The following is a 19806-nucleotide window of genomic DNA, read 5'->3' on the forward strand; positions in this document are numbered from 1 at the left end:
GCGAGCTCCTCCCCACCCCACAACGCAGAGAAAAGAGCTGGGGAAGGAGAGGGCTGCTTTTATTCAGACTGAAGGTTCAGATACCCCAACACAGAGGATGGATGGGGAGGAGGCAACTGGTCAAGCGGTGAGGGGGCAAAGGTGAGGGCGGCCTCCAACTAACACCCCTCCCTCTCATTGGCCAGATCTGTGAGACACAGGCGAGGGGCTCCCCTCTAGATGTCTGCGTCTTCACACGGTATGCAGTGCCTGAAGCTCTCTCAGATGTTGGCAGAAATAAATTAATCTTTGGAGGTCCCTGATGCCTACTTTGGGCTGAGGAGAGCAGGATATGGGAGCGTGAAGTGGGGAGTTCCCTAGCCCCAGGATTCCGGTCCCTAGGCAAGACTGGGAAGTCGCGGGAGGCGTCCCCAGACCGGAGCAGAGTGGAAAGCGTGGTCCTCTACTGGCCGGATTCCCCGGAGGGAAGCTGTCTGAGGGGTCTGACCGGACCGCCCCCCTGGTCAGGAGGCTTTGGGCAGCGACTGAGCCTGGCGACCCGCCCAGTAGCGGCGGTAGGTGTCCTGGAAGAGGTCCCGGCAGTGGACCTGGGCGCGGAGGCGGGCGCAGGCCAGGAAAGCCCCCGCCAGCTTGCGGTGCAGGGCGTAGGTCTCCTCAGGCGGTGGGCGGAGCCGGTGCTGCAGCAGCACCGGGATGAGGCCCTGCACGCGGCGGGCAGTATCCCCCGCCCCGAAGTCATAGGGGCCCTGGGTGGCGAAGGGCTCTCCCAGGATCATCACAGCCTCCACATGGGCGTCGGAGAATGCCTAGGGGTTGGGGAGAGCAGAGGCACAGCCCTCCACTTAACCCAGAACTAACAAGCAGCTCCCAGCTCCCTCACAATGTCCAGTATGAACACAAGCCGCAGACTGCTTCCAGAGCCCCTGGAAGGCAAGCAGCCCCGAACTCCTCCCGAAAGCAACGGCCCTTCACTCCCTCTCAGAGCCTCCCATACACAAGCAGACCTCACTCAGTAGACCAGAGAAGCAGCCTCCCTTCCTCTAGAATAGGTAAGTGGTGCCCATTTCCCAGGGTTCCTGAGGCCAAGCAACCCCCATTACCTCCACTCTTCCCCAGAGCCCCCAAGTATAGATCAGCAGTTCCCCATTTCCCCAGAGTTCCCCAGCAGAGTTAAGCAGCCCCCCCCCCACACACACACACAAGAGACACCATACCCTACTCCCCCAGTGACTCCCAACCTTGGTTTCAAAGCCTGTGAGGAATTTGAGGTCCTGGGATTTCTGCAGGACCCGGTCTCTGTCTCCACTGGCTGCTGCCATCACCACCTGGGTAGATGGGTGTGGGACACAGAGTCAAAGGCCCCGTGGAGTTCAAGGGTTCATGGAGGGGTCTGGGGACTGGAGACAGGAAGCAGTAGTCAGGCCCTCCCTGTACCCACTTCCCTTCTCATCTGCCTTGGGCCTCTCACCTAGAAGCCTCTCCTGCCTCACCTTGCCCAGCTGTGTCTCAAGACTGTCCCAGAGCCTGGGGGGTGGGAGTGGTCAGGGGTTCTTCCCACCAGGCTGGGAACATAGAGGTTGCCTGGAAACTAGGCACAGAGGAAAATAAATGCCAAGTCCTGCTCATGAGTCCAAATACTCATGTGGCCAAGGACGTGACCCAAAACTGTGCCCAAGGTTGCCACTGGGCCATCTCTGATCACCTGATTGATGTCTGCCTCTGGCACTGGACTTGGAGCCCTGAGACAGCAGGGATCCCAGGTGGATTCAGTCCCATGTGGCACAAGCTCTGGCACTCAGGAGGCCTTTGGTGAACTTTTGTTTAGCAAATTAGCTAGACACCCCTCCACAGCCATGAGTGCATACTTGGTGGTGGGAATTGAGGGCACAAAGACAGACAGAGAGAAGCTGCCTGGGCTCAGTCTCAGCTCTGCCACTTGGCTTTGCCTCAGGCCTCCGATTTCTCATCTGTTAAGTGGGGAGGATGGAATTATCTTCCTCATGCGGTTGTTGTGAGGTTAAAGAGGATGATAGCTAGGAAGTGCTGAGCACTGTGCTGGCATGTAGGAAGCACCATAAATATATTCAGGTGCTATTATTAGTAACAGGTGCATGTGAGGGTCCTAACCTCACAGATGAGAAAACAGGCTCATAGTGTGCAACAGAAAGGCGAGGAATGGAACCTGGATATCCCTTTACCAGTGAGTTGCCCTTTCTTGAGAGGAAGGGGAATACAGGATTAAATCTGTCAGTTCCATTCCATCTTGGCTTCCCTGCCTGAGCCTGTCTGGCCATCTCTGAGGCCTATATGGTCTTTGGGGGCCAGTGTGACAGGGCTTTTTTAAATTGGAAAAGACTGGGGAGGTGGCAGGAAGGCCATGCTAAATAGTCTGGGGGTGGGAGGCAAGAGATGTCCCAACTACCCAAGTGGCCCGCAGAGGGCCAGCCCCAAGGAGCCTATATATGTGGCGGGAAGTGGGGGTTACCAGCCCCTCCTTCTTATCCCCACGTCAAGGATGGCCCCACCATGCCCAGTACCCAAGCCAGAACCCTGGGCCTTGTCCCAGACACTGTTCTTCCTTTCCCCCCTGCCTCCCTGAGCTCCCAGCTCCCAGTCTTAAAGACCACTTGTTATTCAGAGGGGGCTTCCTAATTCTGACTGTGCCCCTCTCCTGCTCAAATCCATCCTATGGCCCCACTGGGCACCCATATAAAGTACAAGCTACAAAGCATGGCTTCTGAGACCCAAAGTGATTTGGTTCCAATCTCATTGCTGGCTCCTTCTCTGCCCCCCCATCCCCACCCCCTCTCTGGACTGCCAGTCAGAATATGAACTTCATTTTGGTCCCCTAGGACTTTACTTCTCAAAGTGTGGTTCCTGTACCAGTAGCTCTGCATCATCTGGCTGTGTGTTAGCAATGCATCATCTTATGCCTAACTTCAGACCAGAATCTGCACGGCAACAGGGTCATGGGGGGTGAGGGGGTTTCACATGCACATTAAAGTCTGAGAAGTGCTACTTTAATGGGAATATCTCTTCTCACCTCTTGGCCTTTGTACATGTTGTGGATTTGGAATACACTCCTAGCTTCTTCCTTATTGGTCTCCTCATCCCTCAGGTCTCAACTCTAATAATCTCCTCGCTTAGGAAGCCCTCCCTCTCTTCCTAAGCTGGGCCAGGCTTCTCTGAGCTCCCACAGTGCCTTGAGCCTCCTCATCCCAGCCCTGACCACTCTGGATCTTCACTGTTTGCACCCCCACTGGACTGTGAGCTCTTTGAAAGTGGGGACTTGGATTGGATTGGTCACTATTGTCCCCATTATTACCCAGAGTAGGGCTGGGCACAGAGGTGGTATCAAAGAATGTTTGAATTGATGATTAAATGATCAGAAAACCCAGGCTGAATGTCCAATCTCACCAATTAATGAGATGGTGTTCTCTCCTGCCTCTGAGACAAATTGACCCAAATTAGTGGGAGGGACAAGCAACAGGTGAGGAAGCACTTCTTGAGGATAGAGCAGCTCAGTAGGAAGTAGCCTGCCAGGGAGGTATGTAAGGGCAAGGCTGGACACCAAGATCCTGGACAGTGTGGGTTGTGGGTTGGTGACAGGATGGCCTTTGTGAGCCTCTCTCTTAGGAGGCTAGTCAGGGTTGGGAGCATGGGCTCTAGATCCATACCACCTGAGTTTGAATCCCAGGTCTGCTGTGACCTTGGGCAAGTGACTTAACCTCTCTGAGCCCCAGTTACTTGGTCTGTAAAATGGGGCAAAAAATGGCCCTTACCCCGTGGAGTTGCTGTATGGTTTAAATCAGTTACCACATGTATAGCACTTAAAACAACACCTGACATAATAGTGTTTGGTATTTGTTAGCTGTTATTAATACTACTATTTTTTCTTAATTCCAGATACTGTAGTTCTCCTTCCCACCCTTGCCTCAATATCCAGCTTGAGCCTCGGCCCTTCAGACCACAGGTTGGGGGGGGGGGAGGTACTTACCTCGATGTAATGGTCTGTGAATTCGGTCCCAAATTCTCGGCTTGCACCGAAGTCCAACAGGGTCACCTGGGAACGATAATGGTGAAAGGGATGCCAGGAGTCCACCAAGGCTCCCCATTGTCTATTGGGGGTGGCCTGGGTCCATCCTTCCCTCCCTACACCTTGTCTTCTCCTGCCAGAATTCCTGCCTGCTGTCTCCCTGGGCTCCTGGCCTCTGGTCACCACAATTCTAAGCCACCCCCACATAAAGCTTTTATTTATTTATTTTTTGGTCATAATTATTTTTATAATAATGTGTTTTAGGCAAAGAAAATAAAAATCCAGAGAATAAAATATATGAATACAAATCTAACCTCCCAGCTTAAAGTATAAAATAATACCAATCCAGGCGGGGCCTCTCATGTATCTGGGACTAATCCTACCTTCCTCATGACCCCACCCTCTTTTCTAGGGTCACCACTTTCCTGAAATTTTTATTAAATTATTATTTCCTGAAATGACCATGTGTGTATTTCTACATTTTCTACAACTGTGCACACATGAACAAGTCATGTTTTCTGTATTTAAACTTCACATAAATGGTATTTATGATAGTTATCCTGAAATTTGTTCCTTATGCCCAATATGATTTTACAATCTATCCCCACTGCTATGTGCAGCTCTGCCTCATTCATTCATTTTCTCACTGCTGTGTAAGGACTTCATTGCATGACTATATCACAGGACATTTATCTGGTTGATGAACATAGTGGGTGTTTCTGGGTTTTGCTACTAAAAACAGTGCTTAATTAATGCATATGTAGGAGTTTCTCTAGGGCTGTGGAGTTTCAGACTATTGATCATAACCCATAGTAAGAAATGCAGATTATACTGGGCACCAGTGCCAATGCCACATAAATATAAACATCAAACAAAAGTGTCCTGATATATTAGCCCTGGCTGTGTGGCTCAGTGGACTGAGTGGTGGCCTGTGAACCAGGGGGTCGCCGGTTCGATTCCCAGTGAGGGCACATGCCTGCGTTGTGGGCTGGGTCCCTGGTTGGGGGTGTGTGAGAAGCAACCACACATTGATGTTTCTCTCCTTCTCCAAAAAAAAGAAAAGAAAAAGTGTCCTGATATATTATAGCTCCCTTCCATCTGTGACACACTGATTCTATTCTATGCCTTTAAAATTAAAAAATGTAAATAAATTGACATCAGGACTTGGGAAATATATCACTTCCCAAGGTTAGAAAAACCCCTCATTGGGGTGTCAGCTTAGGAAGAGTACAGGGTGTGTGTGTACTTGGGGAGAAGGCAGTGGCAAGGGACTGCGGCTGGAGACTCAGTGGAGCCACTTCACATTCAGTAAAGGGCTCAGACTTGAACCTGAGGGTGTAGGGCACTGTGGAAGGGACAGCGTGGCCAGATCTGTGTTTGAGAAAGATGCCTCTAGAGACTGAATGCAGACAGACCACGTTGGAGAGCCATTTGGCAACCATGCACACTGAGACTCTTTCCAACCAAACTCTTATCCCCAGGCCTTTGGACACACTGTGTTCTCTGCCAGGAATGCTTTCCCTGCTCTTTAGATGGCTATCCTCTTTTCATCTTTCTGGTTTCAATTTCAATGGCACTTCCTTCAAGATTTTCTTGACCCCACCCATACAGGTCAGCCACTTTCCCTGGCTTTTCATAGCCCCCTGGACCTCCCCATGAGTGACAACTCTGGCCTGTGCTTCTCTATCATGGTACTAACTACTCTAGGTCACCCCTGTCTGGTGATGGGGTCCCGCCACTGGATCACAAGCTCTGAGAAAGTAAGGATCAGGGTTGTCTTGGTATCATTATCAAGAGGCAGAGGAGCTTGGTGCATTCTAAATGAGTGACAAGTGTGGCAGTGATGACTGCCTTCCAAAAGTTGTGTTCCCTCTTCTATACTGTCACATTGCCGCTAGGAAGCCACTGCCTAGCCAGCGACTCCATTTCCCAGCATCCTTTGCACCTAGACTGATTGTGTGAACAGTTCTCATCAACAGAATGGTAAAAGGAATGATGTGTCACTTCTGGTCAAAGCAGTTAGGCAGGGGATTATGCTCTCAATCTCTCTTTCCCTCCCCAGGACAGCACAATCACAAAAAGGAAGGAGTCTGGGTCTCCGTATCACCCCATCCTGTCATGTGGGTAGTAAACTACTGTTGCATTAAGCTACTGAAATATCTGAAAATATCTGTCACAGCAGCTAATGTACCCTGACACACATCACAAGGAACCAACCTGGTGGCTGGAGGCATCATACAGGAAGTTGGCCCAGTTGGGGTCCGTTTGCATGAATCGGAATTCAAACAGCTCCCGCAGACACAGCCGCAGGAGCTGAAAGCAGATCTGGGGTAGGGAGAAGGAGTAACAGACACCTTGGAGTCATCTGTCCCTGTAAAGCCCTCGAGGGCCTAGAGAGGAACTGTGGGTCTGGTTGACCCTGCTGGGTCTGCCCTGGGGCAGCACCCTCCCTGCTTGTCCCAAAGACCATGTACCTGGTTCCGGATGTCCTGGCTCAGGCTCTGGCACTGGTCCAAGGGGACCCCACCAGCCAGCTCCATGCCCAGGACCCGTGTTGTGCAGAGGTCCTTAATCACCGCCGGCACTCGGAAGAAGGGGTCATCTGCCAACAGTTGCCTGAGGCAGAAGGGAGGGGAGGGGATGGGACGCAGAGCAGCAGGCCCCTGTGGCCCAGCTCGAGGCCTCCTCCTCTGAGAAGTCCTCCATGAACAATCTATGTCTTGTCTTCCCTTCTCCCCTGCTCTTGCCTCTGTGTGCTCTGAGTGATGGTCAATACCTGGCTGGACTGACATTCATTCAGGTTTTCATTCATTCATTCAACAAACATCTCCATAAGGCCTACTCTGTGTCTGCCCCTAAGCCAGCTGCTGAAGACCCAGTTACCACTTCTCTACCGGAAATCGTCGTCGGCAGCCGTCCGTCTCGAGAGACGATGGTGTAGCTTCTTAAGAGTCTATCTGCACCGCCAAGAATGGCTGTGCAGTCCGACTCGGGAGTGACATGGTATCTGTCTCCTCCCGTGTTGAATCGACATCTTGTGATGACGCTGAAGCTACAGAGCCTGGGCAGGGTAATATGGAGGGTCTGCTGTTGCCCATGCAGCAGACCCCCCCTCTCTTCGCAGCTGAAGGGTCCAAGGGAAAGACGGAGTCGATACAGCTTGGGTTCAGGTGCGCCGCAGGAGTTGCCGGTGTTGACTACAACGTCAAACCGCCTTAGGGACTCCGGCTCCGGATTTTCTGTCGGGGTTTACTCCCTTAGCCTTTCCCCTGAAGAGGTATGCCGCAAGGCAGCGGAGGTTTTTTGGAGTCAGAGTTTTCCTTCTCTGATGTACCCTGACTGGAAGATCGAACCAGCGACTACCGGAAATACTTCCATGATATTCGGTTGCCCCATGATGAGCTCAACATATTAGCTCTGTAAACATTACTTTTTCATCAACTTATTAATTCATCCAATAAGCAGTCGCTGATATACAAATCTCTGAGTCCACAGAGACTGATATTGTTGGGCCACTCCTTGGAGTCATTATTGGGAACACTGGTTAATTAAGGGAAAGCATTTTTCTCAGTGTCTGTCCCTGAGCTGGGCAATGCTGAGGGCAGAGCAGTGGATGAGGCCCAGGCCTACTCCTTACACACAGCAGAGATCATCCTCTAACAAACAGACAGACCAATAGCTTGAGATAAGTGTGTCAATGAAAGATTTGGGAGGCAGAGAGTATGAGCAAGGCCTCTGGGTGGGGACCTGTGGGATGGCTGGAGTAGAGTAAGGTAGGTGTCAGGGAGATGGGGAGGGGCCAGGGGAACCCATATAGGTTTTATCCTAAGGACACTGGCAAATCCTGTGGGGTAGGGGGGGTGGGCTCTCCCCAGATCCCATAGGGAGTGTTCTGTCTGGCTCCCTTCCTCCTGGGGGATCTTCCTCCTCCAGGTCCTACTTCAGGCTTCAGGCTTGTATTTCTGTCCTTGTTAATAAAATCTCTGAGCTTTAAACCACCCCGTGCTAAGCATTTAATCAGTACAGTTCCCTTTTCACTCCCTGGGAGGATATTCTCTCAAGGCCAATGTGCAGATTCAGGCCACCCAGACTGGTAAGGGCTGACCTGGGGCTGGAGCCCACATCTGTCTGTCCAGGCCCATACCCCTAACCATTGCCTTTTACTGCCCTTTCTCTTACTCTGTATTTACAGAGCTTGGCTCCATATATGTGTGGCCTACACTGTGGAGGATCTCACTGAGGTATAGTTAATTGCTGCATATCACAACGCTTCTAGGATGCAACCACACTGTTCCCAGTAGTTATAATTCATTCATTTTTGCTGCTGTATGATATTCCACCGATGAATATACCATAATTTATTTACCCACACCGCTGGATGAATTTCATAGATTTGGGTTGTGTCTAATTTGGGGCTATTGCTGCTCCAAGCATTTGGGAAAAATCTGATGGTGTACACTGCCATCAGTGACCCTAGAGTATTTAGCCAGGAGGGCAATTATTAGGTTGTATGTGAATATCCAGCCTTATTATATGATGCCAAATTGTTCTCCCAAATCCTCATCTCAATATCTCCTCCTGCCTACAGTATATAAGGGATGCCCTGGAGCCCCATTCTCTTGAACTCTTGACACTACCAGATCACTCAAGCTTTGTCAGTGCAGCAGGTAACCCATTATCTGGCCCCCTTGACTGAAGTGGTTACCCGACTCATTCCAAAGATGAGAAAACTGACATGTGGAGAGAGGAAGTGACATGCCCAAGCTCACAGAGGACACAGGGGATAAATGAGGTAATGAGGGAAGGGACGAATGGATGAACACAAGAACGAAGAGGAAAAGAGTTTGCCAGCCCCACCCCAGGGCTCCACTTCCTACTCAGCCTGGGAGGGAAGGAAGGAGGGAAGTTGGAAGGAAGAGGTCCCTGAGGGGCCTGCTAGGGGCTCAGCTCACCTGAAGTTCTGGGCAGAAGCTGCCTCACGACGGTAGTCACACTCCCAAGCCAGCTCCTGCTGCAAGGCCTGCAGGCTCTGCTCAGCAAACAGGCCTGATGGGGAAGCCGCGTCAGCTAAGGAAGGCCACGGCCTGTGCCCCCACCCCCACCTCCCAACCCCTCAGGCTCCCACTCATGAGTGTCTTCTCTTGCCAGTCCTGTCTCTCACTCTGTCGCTGTCTCTCAGGCCTTCGGCTCCAAGTCTTTACCCCCTTGTCTATCCACACACCTCCCCTCTGTCCTCATACAGCCGTGGGGCCTCTTAAGGCTCTCTCCTGGGTCTGTCTCTTCCACAGGCACGCACACCAGTCCTTAGGCATCTCTTTCGTAGTCACACATGACACCTATTCTTTCTTTTTCCCACTCTCACATTCTGTCTCAGTCTTACTTCTGCCTCTGCCTCCCCCGTCACGCCTCTCTCTCTCTTTCTCACACACACACACACACACACACACACACACACACACACACACTCTCATGTGCTTTAACACAGACATGAGGTCCCACTCACACTCTCTTACTACTTCGGTGGCTCTTTTTCAGTCCCTCTCTGCACACCTCTGTGTGCCTGTTTCTACATTTCAGCCTGGGCTTCTGTCTCTCTGTGTCTGTCAGAATCTCCAAGTTTGTCTTTTTCTTACACGCTTGCACACTGCACTCTCCCTGCCTTGGTGTCCCTTCCTTCTGTCTCAGACACACTCACACACAGGCACACCCTGCCCAAGCTGCTACCCTCTGGCTCTCCCTGCATCCAGCCCCACTTCCTCTCTACAGGGTGCCCGCCCTACAGTGGGCACCTCACCGTCAGGCAGGGCCATGCTCATCTTGAGAACGGCCAACAGGTTCTGGACATCACTCTGGATGCTCTGAGCAACGCCTGGGTACTGCAAGGGAAGGAAGGGAGTCACTCCTCTGGGACAGCAAGGTCCCACTGCCACCCATCCAGCTTCCCCTCTCACCTGGATTTTCAAAGCCACTTCTGTCCCATCCCTCAGCATTCCCTGGTGTACCTGCCCAATAGAGGCAGCGGCAAAGGGCACCTCCTCCAAAGAGACCACCTTGGCCTGCCAGTCCCTGCCGAGCTCCTCTTCCAGAACTCTCTGGAGAGAGTGGGGTAACAATCATCACCATGATTAGCAGCTGAGCTCACTCCCTGAGCCAAGCACTTTACAAGCGAATAACTCCAGCATTCACCACACACTGGACCTGGGCTAAGCTATTGGCTGCTACCCCACTTTACAGATGAGGAAATTGAAGCTCAGAGAGAGGTCTCCCAGCCTAGGCACTGCTGGACTGGGAGGCCCACCCAGCCCAGCTTGGTATAAACTCAAAGTTAACGCGATAAATAAGGGTTAAAATTTACGGAGAGCTTCCTGTGGGCTGGGTCCTGTTCAGAGTGGTTCACAGGAGCAGCAATAATTGCCTAGGATCATATGGTGAGTGAGTAGAACAGAGGTCAGAAGGCAGGCGGCTGTATTCTGGGTTGCAAACCCTTACCCAGTCATTGGAAGAACAGCTTGTGGCTTGGGCACTTACTCAGTGCCAGGGGCTGTGCCTACTTATTTACAGACACATTCTCCTTTAATTAAAAAAAAAAAAAAAGGTAATAACAGCTAAAACTTGCATGTCACTCACAGTGTGTCAGGGGCCCTTCTAAGTGCTTTCTGTATACTAATTTATGTAACACTATGATGGGGGTACTGCTATCACTATGACCATTTCACAGATGAGAACACTGAGGCACAGAGAGGTCAAGCCACAGGTCTGAGACCACAAATGTGGGAAGTGGCAGAGCCAGGGTTTGAACTCACGAAGTCTGGCCTCTAACACTGCGCTCACTGCCACTTGAACAGCTCACTGAGCTGGCCAGTGGTCAGACCATGTGCTCTACACCACCCTCATTTAATCATCACAACAGTCCTATGGGGGGGAGGGGGTCCTTTGGTGATCTGTTTTACAAATGGGAAAACTGAGGTTCAAAGTTAGTTAGGGAATAGAGCAGTAATTACAGCCAGGAGAGACAGGAAGGTGGAGCCCACCTCCCAGGTCAGCCTTCCCTCACTGGGCACTCACCAGCATCTGCCAGCGGGGCATGAAGTCAGCACTCTGGCGGACCCGCTCAAAGATGCGCTGCAGCTGGGGGCTGATGAAGCTGTTATCTTGGAAGACAGGGGCAAGGGAAAAGGGAAGCAGTAAGGGAGGAGGCGAGGGGCCCCTGTGGGAGTACCTGATGTTGGGGCTTGTTGGTGGGTGGCGTAGGGTAGAAGTAAGGTCAGTGGTTGAAGGTCATGCTGTACCCTGGATGCTGAGCATTTGGCCAACCTTGAGGGCGGCCCCCCGAACTGTACACAAGGTCTGCACAATCCGCTCAGCATTGGCCTCTGACAGGAAAGGACTGGAGCTGGGCTGGGAGCCACCCTCTGGGATGGAGAGAATGATTGTTAGTATTACAACCATAAATATAATCAGTATAGCACCACTACATACCCACTGGAATGACTGAAATGAAAAAGACAATACTAAGTGTTGGCAAGAATGTGGAGCAGCCTGACTGCCAACCGTGTTGATGACGGTGCCGTGGCACAAGCCCTTTGGAAAACAATGGCAAGTTTCTAGTAAAGCATACACCTATACCAGAAGCTACTTCTCTCCCAAAACAAATGTGTCCACTGACAGATATTCCAAGAACAGTCATCACAGCACTATTCATAACAGTCCCAAACTGGAAACACCCCAAGTGAATATCAATACAATGAACAAAGGAATTGTACAACAGTCACAGAGTGACTACCAGAGTATGGAATAAATAACCTACATCCACTCACAGCAACATGGATGCCTCTCCCAAACAGAATGTATGGATGTAGAGAACCAGACACATACCAATATACACTCACTGTCTCGTTACATTGGTGTAAAGAGTCCAACTGCCCAAAGTGATCTCAGAGTCAGAAGCCAAGAAAGTGGTTACCCTTGGTGGGGAGAATGGCCAGGATGGGGCATGAGAGAAACTTCTGGAGAACCGGGGAAGCAATTCTTAAAGTGTCATCTGGGGGACCCATGAGGATCCCTGAGACCCTTCAGAAGGTCTGTGAGATTAAAAATGTTACCATAATATGCCCTGGCCAGGTGGCTCAATTGGCTGGAGGATCGTCCTAATACCAAAAGGTTGTGGGCTTGATTCTCAGTCCGGGCACATCCCTAGGTTGCAGGTTCAATCCCTGGTCTGGCATGTACGGGAAGTGTTTCTCTCTTACATTGATGTATCTCCCTCTCTCTTCCTCTCCCATACTCTCTCTCTAAAATCAATAAACATATCCTCAAGGGAAGATTAAAAATTATATTATCATAATAATATGAATGTTATTCACCCCTTTTTACTCTCATTCTCCCACAAATATTCAGTGGAGTTTCCTAGAAGCTCCATGACCTCTGATGATGCCATTGTTCTGATGGCTGATGAAATGTGTGCATGTGTTCTTGTGTTTCAAAATTCTGTTTCAACCTCCAATACAGTAAATATCCATAAATACAATCCACATAAACAAGCTCTTTGGGAGTCCTCATTCTATTTTTCAACAACTTTATTAAGATATAATCCTCATACCGTGTAAGTCGCCCATTGATGCATACAGTTCAGCGGCTTCTAGTACACGGAGTTAGTTGTGCAACTCTCCGCACAACCAATTTGGAACATTTTCATCGCCCAACGAGAAACCTCTTCCTATTAGCAGTCACCTCCGCCCTCCCCCAGTTTCTCCAATTGCTTCCTTTGAGCCCCAGGAAACCACTAATCTGCTTTCTGTCTCCACAGATTTCCCTATTCTGGGCGTTTCATGTAAATGGAATCATACAATATGTGGCCTTTTGTGCCTGGCTTCTTTTACTTAGGATAGTGTTTCCAAGATTCATCCACACTATAGCATGAATCAGTACTTCATTCCTTCTTTTAAAAATTTTTGTTTATTTTTAGAGAGAGGGGAAGGGAGGGAGAAAGAGAGGGAGGAGAAACATCCATCAGTTGCCTCTTGCATACCCCCAACTGGGGACCTGGCCTGCAACCCAGGCATGTGCCCTGACTGGGAATTGAACTTGCAATCTTCTGGTTTGCAGGCCGGTGCTCAATCCCCTGAGTCGCACCAACTGGGGCTCATTCCTTTTTATGGCTGAATAATATTCCATTGCATGGATATAACACATTTTTAAAATCCATTCCTCAGTTTTAAGGGTGTGTAGAGGTCCTGAGACCAAAAAAGTTTCAGAAATGCTGTTCTAAGGTTTCTCAATCTGGGTGCATAAATGCGTCCACTCTGTGAAAATGATATGTACACAGGTCTATATGCAAATTATATTACTACTCAATAAAGCATCAATACACTTTTATTGTATTTAAAAAGTTATTGAGCTCTTTATTGAGGGCTCACCCTGTGCCATGGAGAATTCTACGTGTCTCTCTGGATTCTCTGGCAGAATCCCCACAATCACCCCAGGAAGTAAGAACTACCAATGCCTTAATTTTCAAGTTGAGAAAGCAAGAGATTCAGAGAGGTACACTGCCCAGCCCTGAGTCACAGCGCAACAGTGGCAAAGCACTGTATAAGCTCACTTTGGCCTTTTCCTAAAGCCAAGTCCTCTATCTACCTCCAACTTTTTACTTTGAAAAAATTCAAACAGAGAGAAAAGTTCCATCATGAACACCTGCACACCCAATTCAAATATTTTAATATCCTGCTTCCTCTGCTTTATCTCTGTGTGTGTGACCACTTACTATTACTTTTTGCTGACTCATTTCCATGGAGTTGTACTCAACCTGTGCTAAAAATAAGGATATTCCCCTACACAATCACAGTGCCATAATCACACCTAAGAAAATTAACACTATTTTTTAATATCTACTATCCAGTCCATATTTAGATCTTCCCAATTGTCCCCAAAAGTTTTTTATAGTTTTTTTTTCTTTTAATTTTTTTTTTTTTACCTTTCAATTACAGTTGACATTCATTATATTAGTTTCAGGTGCACAGCTTAGTGCTTAGACATTTGTATAACAAAGTGATCAGCCTCCAGTTTAGTACCTACCTGACAACCATACATAGTTATAACAGTATTATTGACTATATTCTCAATGTTGTACTTTACATCCCTGGGATATAGTTATTTTTTCAAGCTGACATCCAATTATGATTCACACTTTCCATCTGTCAGTTAGCCTCTCTCTCTTTTTTAAAAATTTTATTTATTTTTTGAGAGAGGGCAAGGGAGAAAAAGAGGGAGAGAAACATCAATGTGTGGTTGCCTCTCATGCGCCCTCAACTGGGGACCTAGCATGCAACCCAGGCATGTGCCCTGACTGGGAATGAAACCAGTGATCTTTTGGTTCACAGGCCAGTGCTTAATCCACTGAGCCACACCAGCCAGGGCTCTTTAGTCTCTTTTAAATCTAGAATATTCACATATCCACTCCTATTTTTGTTTTGGCCATTGACTTGTTGGGGAATTTTACCCAAAGAGGCTGATCTCTACGCATCTCATGCCATCTCTGTGGGACACAGACCCCAACTAGCACTCCTATTTTCAGCCTTCCTCTCCTGCTCAGAGTTAGAAACTCAACTCTGGATGGCTTACATTTTTTTCTCAAATAATCTCAATCCATCAGGACTCTGACAGTGACTCCACCCTATCCTGAGCACCTCACAATGATCCTCAGAGGTGGGTATATTATCATCACCTCCATTTTCCCCATGAGGAAACTGGGGCTCTGAGGGATGAAGCGACTTCCCCCAGGTCACACAGCCAAGCCAGGGTCCAAACCCAGGCACTGTGACTAACTCACCTGACTGTAGATATCCTCCTGGCAGGGACTTCTTGGCCACTTCGGCCAGCACTCCCAGGCCCAAGCCCACAGCCAATCCTGAGGAGTGAGAGAGGAACCTGAATGCCCACTTGCCCAGAGCATTCTCCCCTGACCCTCTCTCTTCCGTCTCTGTGCACACGTGTCTTCCAGCTCTTTGCAGCCAACACTCTGTGCATCTCTGCTCCTAACGCGGTCTCTCACTCACTCTCCCTGCTTGGGTTCCCTTCAAGGTGAGGCTGTCCCTTTCTCTCTTTTCTCTCCAGGCCTGGCTCCTGTGCAGCAGTTCTCACCTTGGCAGCACATTAGAGTCACATGAGGAGCTTCTGTAAATACGGTGCCCACCTCTCTTCCTCAGCGCTGCCTACAGAGGTGGCAGCTATCTCTTACTGTGCACCATGGCTGCCCTCAGACCCCTTATGAAACCCAGGATTGTCAAAAAGAGGACCAAGAAGTTCATCTGACACCAGTCAGACCAATATGTCAAAATTAACAGGAACTGGCAGAAACCCAGAGGTACTGACAATAGGATGTGCAGAAGATTCAAAGGCCAGATCTTGATGCCCAACACTGGTTATGGGAGCAATAAGAAAACAAAGTGCATGCTGCCTAGTGGCTCTCAAAAGTGCTTGGTCCACAATGGCAAGGAGCTTGAAGTGCTGCTGATGTGCAACTAATCTCACTCTGCTGAGACTGCTCACAGTGTCTCCTCAAAGAATCGCAAAGCCATTGGGGAAAGAGCGGCCCAGCTGGCCATCAGTCACCAATTCCAATGCCAGGCTGCGCAGCAAAGAAAATGAAGAGATATATTGTGTACACATTGTATTTGTGTTAATAAAACCATAAAATTCTGAATAAAAAAAGTATCGTGCCCACATCCCACCCCTAGGGTTCTGATTTAACAGACCTGAGTTGAGAGCTCAGAATTTGTATTTTTATTAAGCATCCCAGATGATTCTTGTGTACAGTCAAGGGTAAGAAGGCTCCCAAATGATCTCCCCAAGCCTCTCTGTGACTTCCTATGACTTGTTTTTCTGTCCATACCTCCTTTTCTTCATGCTCACCTTTCCTAAGTCAGCTATTTCTCCATTTCCCCCCTCTCCTACACTTGGCATATCTATCTAGGCCCCTTTCTCTCTGTTTCTCCTTTTGATGTTCTCGCTGGCTGATTTCCTCCACCTCCTCTTGTCTCCTTGTCTCTACAGATATGTCGAGTCTCTCTGACTCTCGCTGTCACCATCTCTGCAAATAGTTGTAGCTCGCATTTTCTGAGCACCTTCTACATGCCAGGAACCATTCCTAGTGCCTTATATGCTTTAATTCATATTGCTTTCACACCCTTGTGAGGTAGGTTTTACAAGAAAACTTCATTTTACAAAAAAGGGAAATCAAGGCTCAGAGAAGTTAAGTAACTCATCCAGAGTTATGCAGCAGATTAGCCCCTTGAAACTTAGGGGGCCCAGTGTCAAAGCTCTAACCAATGCATTCAACCTCCTCTTTATACTGTGAATTGTCTTTAAAGCTAGAACCATAATATGCAGTAAGGAAGACATTTGCATTATAACCAATAGAGACCAATGATATAATGTTTCATAAAAAAATTTTTTTTTCCCTTACTCTACAGGTGTACTTATATTTTCAATTCTATTTTTCTTTAAAAAAAAAGATTTTATTTATTATGTTTAGAGACAGGGGAAGGGGTGGGAGGAAGAGAGGGAGAGAAACATCAATATATGGTTGCCTCTTGCACACCCCCAGCTGGGGACCTAGCTGGAAACCTGGCCTGCAACCCACGCATGTGACCTGACTGGGAATTGAACTGGTGACCCTTTGGTTCGCAGGCCAATGTTCCATCCATTAAGCCACACCAGCCAGGGCTGCTACTCTTTTTCTTAATGATGGTTGCAACCCATTAAATTATTTCATGCAGATTGTGACCTGAATTGTAAATTCTGCTGTTAACGTGGGGTCAAATCACTTCACCTCGCTTAGCCTCCACGTCCTCATCTATAGAATGGAAATAAACAATCACTGACTTGGTGCAGAGAGATCACATATATGGGACCTTGCACATTCTTCCAAGTTCTCAATAAATGTTACCGTCCCCTCTATTTCTCTTGGTTTTGCAGGCCTTTGCTTTCATTCTCTTTTTATCTCTCCCTCCTCTCTGTCTCTGATTCACCCTCTTCCTTGTTTCATTCTGTAAATGGTGCTTCCTCTGATCTAGGTCACAATCTCTCAGTCATACCTACCCCCAAAGTTAGCCAAGCGGCTGATGCGGGAGGCAGGCACCTTGCGTTCTCGAGAGCGCTCACTCAGCTGGAAAATGGGCAGAAGGTCTGAGAGTGAGAAGGTGGATATAGTGCCCAGGGAGTACAACCAACCTGCCACCACACCCTTCCCCAAGCTCAGGGCACCAACTACCTGCATGGGGTGCTGCTGGGTAGATAGGAGGCAATGATACCTGGGGCCGAGGTGTCTTCCTGAGACGGGCCTCCCGGGCCTTGCAAATGTCCTTCTCACTCAGGCCTCTGCCAGGCCCACCGTGATGAAGCTTTTGGGCCCAAGAACCCCCATCTGGCCCCTACAAGAGATGTGGACATTGACAAGGAGTACAAGACATGAGGTCTGCCTGGCCCTTTGGGTTCCTCCCTGTCCCTTTACTCACTGACGCCTCCCTCAGGCTCTTCCCCTTGGAGACCTCTCCCGAGTCTCTTACCCACCAATGGGGCCCAGACCCCAGGGCTCCACAAGGTAGACCAACAGTCCGGCCCAGTTGTGCACAGGTCCCCCGCAGTAGGCCCCTAACCTCGAGCCACATCGCCTGGGGGAGAAGGGGAGGAATTATTCGGATAGGAGTGGTGGGACTGGCCTCCCTGCTTTGCTCCCCCACCCCAAGCGCTCACATTCCTCATGTCCACCCAGCAAAGACTTCCTCCCCTGATAAAGGTCCCTCCAGTTTCACCTGGTTCCCTCTCTCGTTGCTAGGACCCCGTAGCTCTTCCTGCTCCTCTCCCCAAACATGACTTTCCCCTTGTCTCACTCCCTGCCGTTGCTTGGGTCCTTCCCCGTTGCTAGACACCCACAGATTCTCCAAGGCTACCTCTCCACTTCTCTGAGCGCCCCTCGTCGCTAGGCACCGCCTTCACCTCTGTTGCTAGGCACCTACAATTCCTCTCGTGCACCCCTTACCCCGTTACTGGGCGCCTCCCCCCGTTGCTAAGCACCCACTTCTCCCGGGCTCTGGGTCCCCAAAGCTTTGGGGCCTCTTGCGCTTCCTGGAGTCTCACTCCGGCCAACTAGCCAATGACGGAGCAGCGGCTCGCTGACTGGCACAAAGAACTCTTTGCTGTGCGTAGGGGGCGGGGCCTGAGGTTGGGCGTTAGGATCAGTGTGAGATTTCAGGGGCCAAGCGGGGAGCAGACACCTGCGCTTTTGTGCCCTTCCACTCATGTCAAAGTGCCTGTGTGCAGGGGCCCTTTCTGTTCCCTACACTGTTGTTTTTTTTTTTTGGCAAACAACTCTCCCTTACATACTCCACACGTGTCCTCTGCACGAATATTTTGCGAACCCCCTTTCTTATTTCTACCCCCAGCAGGCTCAACATCTCTCCTTTGAACACCCGTCTTCCCAGGAAACATTTCTCATGCACATGGAGCCCCTTCACTTTGCACAACCACCCTCTGCTTCAAACCCCTCATCCTGGCACCCCCCAGCCTCCCCCCTTGCACAGATAAACCTCCTTCCTTGCTGGCCAATTGTCTTCCTCTTGCACCCTCAACTACCCCCCCCCCACACACAAACCCCCTCCCACTCAGCCCCTTGCACACTGGGCCCCTGTTTCTTCATACTTCCTGCTCTCTGCTCCCCGCCCACCTGCAGGATGGCCTGAGTGGGACTCCTCTGTTTCCTGTAGGCCTGACATTTCCCAGAACACACTCAGCCAAGATTCCCAATTGTGAGTCAGGATCCTTGGCATCTCAGAACACCAGCTCCCAGCCCATCTGGGTGTGTGTGTCTTGGGGCGGGAGGGTTGGGGTGGGGGAACAGAACAGCTTAAAATCTGTTCCCTCCTGCCCAGGAGGCTGACTCACCCGTCTTCTCAGAGTCTGGAATAGAAGCAGCTGGCTGGGTCCTCTTTCACCATTGGGAGGAGGATAGAACACTTCCCCCACAGAACCCCTGCCCCTGTCTAACCCCTTTGTTAGGAATCAGATCTGCCTGTCTCTGTCCCTGTTCTGTGTGACCTCAGAAGAGCCTTGACACTTTCTGGAATTCATTTTCCCAGCCTTGAATGATGCGCTGCCAGATCCCTGATATAACTTCTCATTGGTTTGTGAAGAGATGACTCATTTTAGAGCCTTGTGCTTGTGCCCAATGCTCTTCCCACAGGTGACTCAATTTCAAGACAGAAACTACCCCCTGTCCCACTGAAGACATAAGGGTCTGACTCAGGAGCTGAGTGACAGCTCACTCTTTAATTAAAAAATATATAAAAAGTACCTATGACAACTAATTTACTGGACTGTGGCAGATGGTGTCAAGCCTGGTGCCACATGCTTCACATGCATGAGGTCATACAAAGGCTAGAGGCTGGCAGACCTCTGAGCCTCAGTGTCCCCATCTGTAAAATGGTGTTTTGGCATCACCTGTTGCTCAGTGTTAGTGAGAGAGAGATGCAGTGAAATAGTGTCTGTAAAGAGCACAGGTACAGAATCAGAGAGCTATACACAAGAGAAATTTTTTATGGAAAAGTCGTTCTTTTCAGATTTCTGTTAAGCACTTACCATGTGCTTTTCTAGGCACTGGGGACATAGCAAGGAACAAAAGCAAGAATCTTTACCCTTTTGGTCCTGGCTTCCAGTGAAGGGCACAATAAACAAAATAAATAAGTATAGGCACACCTCATTTTATTGTGCTTTGCTTT

At 49.5% G+C, this 19806-nt stretch overlaps 1 protein-coding gene across 6 annotated transcripts; it reads right to left on the reverse strand.

Moving 5' to 3' along the window:
• Positions 1 to 38: 38 nt before the first annotated feature.
• COQ8B (coenzyme Q8B) lies at positions 39 to 18774 on the reverse strand. 6 transcript variants are annotated; one of them, XM_090261456.1, is made up of 15 exons: positions 18756 to 18774; positions 17599 to 17703; positions 17344 to 17463; positions 17132 to 17198; positions 14862 to 14939; positions 11326 to 11448; positions 11102 to 11187; positions 9988 to 10128; positions 9831 to 9912; positions 8989 to 9082; positions 6511 to 6652; positions 6254 to 6361; positions 3998 to 4063; positions 1239 to 1325; positions 39 to 806 (listed from the first exon to the last, which is right to left on the reverse strand). In XM_090261456.1, the coding sequence occupies exons 2-15, from the start codon at positions 17698 to 17700 to the stop codon at positions 504 to 506; spliced, it is 1599 nt and encodes a 532-aa protein (XP_090117582.1). In that variant the 5' UTR covers positions 17701 to 17703; positions 18756 to 18774; the 3' UTR covers positions 39 to 503. The 6 variants fall into 6 exon arrangements, with proteins under 6 accessions (XP_090117582.1, XP_090117577.1, XP_090117578.1 ...); XM_090261451.1 differs by lacking the exon at positions 18756 to 18774 and adding an exon at positions 18072 to 18195; XM_090261452.1 differs by lacking the exon at positions 18756 to 18774 and adding an exon at positions 18111 to 18191.
• Between the last annotated feature and the right edge of the window lie 1032 nt (positions 18775 to 19806).

This window comes from Furipterus horrens, unplaced genomic scaffold (genome assembly GCF_987537825.1).
Source record: "Furipterus horrens unplaced genomic scaffold, mFurHor1.1.pri manual_scaffold_13, whole genome shotgun sequence".
In the NCBI taxonomy this organism is placed as follows: domain Eukaryota; kingdom Metazoa; phylum Chordata; class Mammalia; order Chiroptera; family Furipteridae; genus Furipterus; species Furipterus horrens.